General features: G+C 45.1%; 1 protein-coding gene across 1 annotated transcript; it reads left to right on the top strand.

Moving 5' to 3' along the window:
• Nucleotides 1–688: 688 nt before the first annotated feature.
• Nucleotides 689–6,235, top strand: LOC310808296 (rho-related GTP-binding protein Rho6-like; the record flags this gene model as incomplete). The annotated part of the gene is made up of 5 exons (XM_083675108.1): nt 689–808; nt 1,292–1,379; nt 5,426–5,535; nt 5,708–5,842; nt 5,990–6,235. The coding sequence occupies 5 exons, from the start codon at nt 689–691 to the stop codon at nt 6,233–6,235; spliced, it is 699 nt and encodes a 232-aa protein (XP_083531234.1).
• Nucleotides 6,236–9,582: the final 3,347 nt, after the last annotated feature.

Here is a 9,582-nt window from a genome sequence, read left to right as displayed (position 1 = left end):
GTCAACAATCCTTTGCAACGTGCAGACACGTGCAGACATGTGCCGCTGTTTCTTTCTGTGTTCTATACATTTCTACAGGGAAAGAGAAACTCAATCAAGCCAAATAGATCGATCACACACGTGTATGGTTTAACATAGGCTAATAACTAGGGAGGCCATTATTGGACCAATACCCGAAAATCATTCCTAAGATCGTTTGAGAGACGGTATATTAATGCACGGTGACATAAAATATGCAGGATATCATTCATATTATTATTGATGTTTTTGTTTGTCCCTGATCATTTCCTTTCATATAAAGACAAACATTTAACAAAACTAACCAAAGTGCTAAAACATAGACTAATAAACAGCAGCCTAATTTCTCTTTCTGACAGGATATAATTTAACGAGTTCATAGACCTGACTGGCATGTGTAGCTTATCTGTCCTTCATATATTCTCAGCCATTTACCCCTGGAAACATTTGCTACTGTATGTGCGCTCCGAAGCTTGGTGCGCGACCATCAGCAGAACGCTCATTGGCTGGCGGGACAATATAAAGTTCCGCAGTGTCATAACTCAGCACAAACCGCTGGCTGCAAGCATCGTTGCACGTGGAAGTCTCAGGAGCGCGCTATCAATTGGCAGAGGATTTACAAAGTTGTTCTGTTTATTTATTATAATACTCCTTATTTTCCATATCTACAATGAAGGAGAGGAGACTTACCCAGCCTTTGGTGGCGAGATGTAAACTGGTGCTGGTTGGGGACGTTCAATGCGGAAAAACAGCTATGTTGCAAGTCTTGGCCAAGGACTGCTATCCCGAGGTATGCGACTTTACATCTGGCTCTTCTGGAAGACTTCGAGAAATGATGATGATAATAAGCCAAATAGGCCAATGATAACAAAGTACATTTCCATGCGTCAAGTTTACTTATCTAGTTTTATTCCCATCATTTCAACAAACCCTGTAATTCCATGATGAAAACGTTTTGTATGATAGTTTTTTCATCCAAAGCAGTGGCATATGAGCTTTGATATGATGTAGCAGAATACTTCATTAGATGTCAGATTGCTTTTTTATTGATCATTGTCAGAGAAAGACAGTTGGCATGTTACACAAACTGTGATGATAGTGACTTGTAAATATTATACAATATAGGTTATATAGGTTATAGGTTCACTAAAAGAGTATTTCACACTAACATGATTTGGGTCCCTGTTTTACAATTGAGGTTACCTTTACAATTTACGTTACATCTGCATAGTTGTTAGTTTAGTAATTAATGCATTCCATTGTCCATCCCCAGACATACGTTCCGACCGTATTTGAGAACTACACAGCCTGCCTGGAGTTGGAGGACCAACGCGTGGAGCTCAGTCTTTGGGACACGTCAGGTGAGAACCACACTTTCCGCTCCCCGTGCTCACCGCAACAATGAAAGCTGGTCTACCTGTAGACACTGTGGAGTGGCGGCAGACTCACAAGTCATGGAAGTGGCTGCCTTTTTGGAATGCCTCCCAAGATAAAAAAAATAACAAAGAGAGTAGCCTCTATGGCTCATCATTCAAGTTCTTAGAGGACTGTGACAGTAAAATCTGACCTGCGTTTCCTTCCGCCTTCATTCCTTCTGCCTCGACCATAGATAGCCTTTCTTTGCCCACCCTCTCGGCACACAAAGCTATCAGACATGGTCAACAGTGACTGAAAGCCTGCAGGCCATTGTTTGATTATTTACCATCACAGTTCTGCATTCTTGTTTATTTGCTGTTTTCATTGTTCTGTACTAAGATGGTTATCAGTTGATCCTGTTATTCAGTAGGTCTACTGTCTATTGTGTGGGCCAGGGGAGGCTGGTGGAGGTAGAAATCAGAGGACAGGCTCATTGTGATGCATGGAATGGGATGAGGAATGGTATCAAACATCTGATTTTCTTCCTCTTCTGCTTCTGCTTCTCCCGTCTCATCTCCCTCTGCTCTCTCTTTTCCTCTCTCTCTCTCTCTCTCTCTCTCTCTCTCTCTTTCTCCCCCCCCCTCCTCCCTCTGGCTTAGAGGGCATACTGTACAATGATAGAATCTATTTGACATGACAGTGATTCCTCTCAGGAGAGCTATCTCGAGAGGCTGGGACTGGGGTCCGTGAGCTGGGTCTGACATGACAGCTCCACCTCAGTACAACCCAGCCTGTGGGGGACACAGCCACACACACACACACACACACACACACACACACACACACACACACACACACACTCTTTGTCAAACATCTCACATTTTGTATTTGTTCATTATGTTGTGGCTACATTGGAGGTTCATCTTAATAATGGGTGGAGACCGTATGCTTAGAGATAGAAATAATGTATTCAAATTATGTTAATTCTTGATCAGTGTGCTGTTGTAATTCGTTGTGGTGACCCGCTGACATGGTGACACCCTTCTACATCTCGGGAATGTGATGCAAACAAAATCAATAGGAAGCACACATTTACTCTCATACCAGATCCTATGGCCTGGGCTTTTCTGATTGGACGGAGTTCAATTGTGCCAGTTGGTCTGCAGAAGGGGGGGGCTTTCATTGGCGAAAGGGTTTGCCTTGGCCATAGAGGGGGTGGTGGTTGGGGGGGGGGGGGGGGGGGGGGGGTGAGAGGAGCGGGGAGCGGAGGAGTTGTTGTTGTCAGAGAGCAGCAGAAGGCACAGACGAGGGAGATCAAGCGAAAGATATATATTTACGACCTCTCTGATGTACCAGGCCAGAAAGCCTTATGTAAGTGAAAACACCACAGGACTCCTGTTCTCCCGTCCGACATTCCTCCAGTTGTCCTTATCTACAGTGCTAAAGCTCTTTATCCGTCTGCGTGGCGTTTATCCGTCTGTGTGACGTCTGTCTGTCCTACATGGCCATGTCATGTCGGTCTCTAATGGGCATATCTCTGTAGTTAACGGTTTTTTATCATATCTAAGATTCGTATTATTATTTTGCTCTGCCTAACTTTCCCTGGCCGTTTCTCTGTGGATAGAGGGAAAAGGTTGTTTTGGCTGGTGTTGCGCTGCAGAGTGTGTTGTGTAACAGGGAGATGCTGCTGCTGCTGCTGTATCTAGCAGTTCACCGAGGCGCTCTTATCTGTGCTGCCTGCCCTCACCATCTCAAAGTGAGACCCTCATTTCATCTGGCCTTACCTCTGCTTCTTCGGCTTTCATCAAGAAATGGCCTGTTATTTTGTGTGTGTGTGTGTGTGTGTGTGTGTGTGTGTGTGTGTGTGTGTGTGTGTGTGTGTGTGTGTGTGTGTGTGTGTGTGTGTGTGTGTGTGTGTGTGTGTGTGTGTGTGTGTGTGTGTGTGTGTGTGTGTGTGTGTATATCTGTATCTCTATCTAGGCAGGGGGTGTGTGGGAGGTGTCAGGGCTCCCATACTCTCTCAGCTCCAGGACTCAGAGCCATCTCTTTCTCCAGAATTGCGTCACCTCGGGCCACTGTGTGCCAATGTGGGCATTGTCTCCTACTCAGAGGAACGAGTCCAATGTGCTACTGTGCTGCAAATAGGCTGCTGGCAAACAATAGCCCGTAATATCGCTAAATTATAAGTGTCTATATGCGTGTTTATGTGTATCTGTGTAGATTTTATATGTACCTTAGCATGGAATGATAAATAGCTGTACAGTAAATATAGCATAAGTATAATTATTATTTTATTTGCATGTCTTCCAATTAGGGGAGAGGGAAAACATGTTTAAAAATAAATGAATAAAAGGGACTAGAAATGATGCAAGCAAAAGCTATCGGATAGAACTTGAATTCTGTCGACTAATTTTAAAGCTGATCCCCCCCCAAAAAACTGAACAAAACAAAGAGCACAATACCCCTTTTTAGGTAAAGATTGAGAGGAAAATATAGTTTATCAGTTATGTTTTCTGACAAATTGTTTAACTGTGTAATAACTAAATGAGAAACTACATATTTTAATTTGATGACTGGATTACAAGCAGCAGAGAATTGCAAATTGAATAAAAAAATAAAAAAAGAGTAATTCTCCAATATCATCCAAACATATATTATATTTCATGATATCCAGCCTGTCAAGGCAGCATTGTATGACAAAGTCCCAGGGGAAACTTTGCTTAAGTTAGGGTTACATCCTGGTTTATTTAGCATTTAACGACTTTCCGGAGCACATTTGGGTTAGACAAGCATGAGGAGGAAATTAAATCTGTGTTGGTATGGTGAGTGATGAGGCTCACCAGAGAGGAACACAATAGAGGACGGACATCCCGCCAAGGTCTGTTTTTAGCACAGGGCTCTTCCTGCCAGAGAACAGAGGGGACCACACATATGCTGTGATGTATCGCCATGTAAGCACAAACATTGGCCCACTTTTACAACTGCAAGTACAGACATGTAGTCACTTTGCTCACTTCCTTGCTAATTGAGAACAGGGACATGCGCACACCTCCGGAAGGGCAGGTGCTTTTTCCCAAAAAAGGGCACTATGGGGACAATAATAAAAAAAATTAAAAAAAATAGGAAAAAAAGGACACCATCCAAACCCTCTGCCATGCCAACGTCTGCCTGTGCCATGTACAGTAGAACACACCAGACACGCCCGAAAACAAACTGAACCTGTGAGAGAGTCTCATATGATAGATGATAGAGAGATCTGCGTTTCTGCTGTCGGATTTCAAGTGGGATTTCTCACACAAACAAAAGTCCTTTGTGTAACATAAGGGTGTGATTGGGGTAGAATTATAGAGTACTGTCACTCTCTCTGTGTGTGTGTGTGTGTGTGTGTGTGTGTGTGTGTGTGTGTGTGTGTGTGTGTGTGTGTGTGTGTGTGTGTGTGTGTGTGTGTGTGTGTGTGTGTGTGTTAATTTGATTTGTTGGAAGAATTCTTCCAGTGAGTAGGAAGGCGTGGGGCTTAGTGAAATGATTTACTGTAGGTCTTAGGGTGAGGAAGAGAAGAGAGAGAGAGTGTGTGTGTGTGTGTGTGTGTGTGTCTGCGTGTGTATGTGTACAGTGTGAGAGAGGAGTGGGAATGGATGGGGTGGGGGGTTATAATAGAGTGTTGAATTCAAGCATTACCTACCAAGGCTGTTGCCGTAGTTACCAGGGGGGAGTGGGAGGTGGCCCGCGTGGGGGACAGACTCCTTGTGCTTAGAGAGCAATACTAAAGTGTCTCTTTCTGTCAGCACAGAGCATCCAAGCCTAGCCTACACCATCTTACCATAAAACTGCTGTCCCCTAGTCCCCATTCCCCAGAATCGTCTCCCCACCCCAGTTCAACCTCCAGAATCGTCTCCCCTCCCCAACCTCCAACCCCATGCCCAAGCAGCCATGAATCACTGTCTCAGAATGACCTCTTTTGAATACAAGGGTAATAATACAAGGTGTAAAAGCCCTCTTGAGTATTGAAAACACTGTCACTAACCCCAGCCGCCCTTGTGTGTCCCTCCAGGCTCCCCCTACTACGACAATGTCAGACCCCTCTGCTACAGCGACTCAGACGCGGTGCTTCTGTGCTTCGACATCAGCCGACCGGACATAGTTGACAGTGCACTGAAGAAGGTATGGACTTTTGTTGTGATCGTCGTCATCATCATCATCATCTTCATCGTTGTTGTCAGCCATGTCCTTCTCCTGTCCCCATAATCATCATTAACCCACCACACCTTACACAATCACAGCTGTAGGTATGATAAGTCAGCCCTGTGAAAGTTATGTGTCATTTTCTTTGTAGTGGAAGACGGAGATCCTGGATTTCTGCCCCAGCACACGCATCCTCCTGATAGGCTGTAAAACAGACCTGCGCACGGATGTGTGCACACTCATGGAGCTGTCCAATCAGAAGCAGACACCCATCTCCCATGAGCAGGTGTGTCCTATCTTTCTCTCTCTCTCTCTTTCTTCCTCTCTCTTTCTCTCTCTCTTTCTTCCTCTCTCTCTCTCCCTCTCTCTCCCTCCCACTCCTCACCCTCGCCCTCTCACTCAAACCCCTCTCTTCTCTACCATCCTGCTGCAGGGCTCAGCTATGGCCAAGCAGTTGGGAGCTGAGGCCTACTTGGAGTGTTCGGCCTTCACCTCAGAGAAGAGCATCCACAGCGTGTTCCGCATGGCCGCCCTGGCCTGCATGAATAAGCTCCAGCCCTCATCCAAGCCCAGTCCCCCCAGACGCCTCTCCAAGAGACTCCTCCACCTGCCCAGCAGGTCTGAGCTGCTCTCCTCCACCTTCAGCAAGGACAAGGCCAAGAGCTGCTCCGTCATGTGAACAAGGATGCAGGGAGACAGGGAGACTGCAGTGACCAGCGAAGCTCTCCATTGGCTGGACGAACGGGCAGAGGGGGGCCTTGATTGGTTGAGGGTGAGGCGAAATAAAGTGTAATCTTGAAGGAAGGGGGCTTCTCTTGAACCCATCTTTCCTCCCCACCCTCACCGAGACCCTCTGAACAACAGACTGCTGCCCTCCATGTTTTAATCTGTATACTGAAGCATACTGTATACCTCATCTTCATCCCCCCTCACCAGAATAGCTTTGGGCAGACTTTATTTTGTAAGGACAGTAAAAAACAAACTGTGTTAAATTGCATTGTAACATACTGTACATGCCTATATGACAGGCATGTGTGTCTTTGTTAAGGAGGTGATTAGTTGCAGCATTCTGGTTTTAGAATCGTGTGTACCAGCACGTATACAACATGCACTTTAAGGTGTTGACCTGAAACACTACAGATTGCAGCTAAATGCAGCTCAGTAAGAAGTGAGTTGGCTGACATGAGATCAGTTTTTCCGAGGAGATAGTGGCTGTAAACGTCGCATTTCAACACAAACTTTGATGAGGCCTCTTTGAAATGCAGATGTGCATGCGCTCCCGTCCATTCACCTTTCCTTCTCTGCACATTAACCTTTTAAAACGTTGTCCATGCTGAAAAGGATGCAATGGTCTCCGGAATTCCTGGCACTGAGAGGGAATGACACCCAGAGTGATGCATTGGGGGCGGGTGGGGGTTGGGGGGTCTCGATACTGGTGGTCTGTGGAGGTCCTTAAAGGAATGGTTTCCCATGGCGACCTCTGCAGTATTTCTTTTAGGAAATTGAATCTGTCAGTAAAGAAACAGGGTATGGGGGAAGGGTTTGGCAAGCGTACCGCTCTTAGATGAGACAGTGGGGAAGATGGACTGAGTGCATCTGGAGGAGTGTGACTCCACGTTCTCATGAGCAGGATGAGGGAGGAGGACATGTTGTGACAGTAAAAACAGAGGATCGTATAAAGAACGTGGGAACTTGTTTTTGTCACAACTTTTTTTTTTTTCCCTTTCGTTGGTCACCGTCTCAATCCTGATTGCTTCCCGTCTCGATTTAATTGTTTGGTTTTTTTTTTTACCTCAGGGATTGAGGTAAGAGATCCTGGAGTACAGTGTGTTGTCTATTCTTCTCTCTTCTGCTGACACAGTAAAGGTCGTCTCACTGTACTGCAGAGTTGGTAGCTTTCCCAGTGAACAAATCCTGTTTCCTAAAACTAACAAAAATAGAATTCATCGTTTCACGTGAGCCTCCTCCATCTCCACCTGTTTCCTCTGATATGCCCAAAAGAAAACGAATCCCTGGCTCCTCCACGGTAAGCCTCGCTTTGATAATCCCTATCTTAAATCCTCTCTGCCTCATGGTTACGTAACATGTAAAAGAGAAATAATCCCTAACTTTGAATCCCTACCTTTTGACTGCAACACTGAAAGAGTCAAGTCATGGAGCGCATAAATACTCTAAAATCTCTGGTCAAGCACTCACAATGCCTCAATAAGCTCGGCACAGGGCAGGGGAGATCACCTGATCCTGTCAACAATGCAGCTGACAGTCACTTCCTGCTTCAGGATGGGCCACCTGCCATTCAGAGGCCTTTAGGGCTGGTCATTCTGATCGTCTGGCTGGTCATTCCGATCGTCTGGCTGGTCATTCCGATCGTCTGGCTGGTCATTCCGATTGTCTGGCTGGTCATTCCGATCGTCTGGCTGGACATTCTGATCGTCTGGCTGCTCATTGTTAATACGGACCTCCAGCATACTAAAGCAAATACATCAAAGCCTTTTAAAAGGGAGTATATCTCATTCATAATGTGTGTAAAGCTTACGACATGTAGATGGGGTGATTGGGTCATGCTCTGGGAGGGGGGTAGGGGGGGGGATGGGTGTGTTTAAACTGAACTTAAACTGACAGGCTGGCCCTGTCTGGAGAAAGTTATTTTTCCATTTTGCTTTATTTGCTTTAAAATCTTTATACGTATTATGTGATTTTATTTTTGTGGTTTCCTCAACTGCTTTAGTCCTGGCTTTGTTAAACAGTTTGTTGTTGTCTTTGTTGTGGTTGTTGTTGTTGTTGTATTCACTGAAGTCATCTCATGTTAGGAGCTGTCGAAAGCTCCATTAATGGAAGACTTGGTGATTTGTAGGTTTGCACAGAGGCTCTGAGTTCTTTGGAGGTAACACTGGAATTGAATGTGTTGCCTAGCAACAGCGGAGCAGGGGCAGGCGTGAGCAGGGTTGCAGTGACTGGGGTGGAGTTCCTGTCTCTGGGAGAGAGAAAAAAAGATGTCTCTACAACTGGGCATCTCACCTTTAATTTGTAGCAACAGACAGGCACCACTGCAAAGGTAATGGCTGGACATTTCCGGGGGCAGTGGAATGTGTGAAATCCTATTTTAAGACCCCAAGCTAGTAGCAGCTCAGCTGCAGACTTTTAGGAACGACCCAGGGAGTTTAAAAGGGCATTTTGAGAACCTTGTGGAACTGAGCTCCCACCAATTTCAAAACACTTTGTTAAATAGCGATAAGTAAGGCCCCACATCTGTGGAGGCTGGCGGAGGTAGAAATCGGAGGACGGGGCTCATTGTAATGCATGGAATGGAATGAGGAATGGTATCAAACATGTGTGTTTGTTACCATAACTCATTCCGTTCCATGTATTACCGTGAGCCCATCCTCCGATTTCTACCTCTACCAGCCTCCCCTGCCCCGCATCTGCCTAGTGATGTGATAAAGCTACATTTTACTGGATATCCAGCCGTCATGGCACAGTGAATTCTGCTCACACTCCTTTGCAGAGAGTAGATGTCATCTGGTTGTACATATCCTGCTTTATATGCTGTTTGTAAAGCTCCAAAAAGAATGTTATTGGAACCAAACAAAATGTTTATGTTACATGAAATGGCTTAATCTTAATTTATTGATGAAAATACTGTATCAATGTTGTCATTTTAATTTTGACATGTACAGGTGTAACTTTGCTACATCTTAATTTGAATGGACATACTTTTTTTCATTTATCTTTATGTTTCTCCTGTGTTACTAAATCTGAATAAAGCTTGTCTTTTTGAGTCTCTTTGAGTTTCTACTTTCTAGGGAGGGACACACGTGGCTATGTTCCCCTACAGCACAGACTCACGTTCTCTGATAAGTGACACTACACAGCAAGAGCATTAACACCAGCAGCCACTCATTTATTTTCAGGAGTCTTCAGCTATAATTACCTACTTCAGATACATTATGAAAACATACTTGGTTGGTCGGTTGAGATCACGTGAGCCATAGAATAAATTGGGAGTTAAAGGCCAAACACAAGCGC

This window comes from Argentina silus (genome assembly GCF_951799395.1).
Source record: "Argentina silus genome assembly, chromosome: 8".
In the NCBI taxonomy this organism is placed as follows: Eukaryota; Metazoa; Chordata; class Actinopteri; order Argentiniformes; family Argentinidae; genus Argentina; species Argentina silus.
The sequence above is the reverse complement of the archived record's forward strand: the minus strand, read 5'-3'. Positions and strand labels throughout refer to the sequence as shown.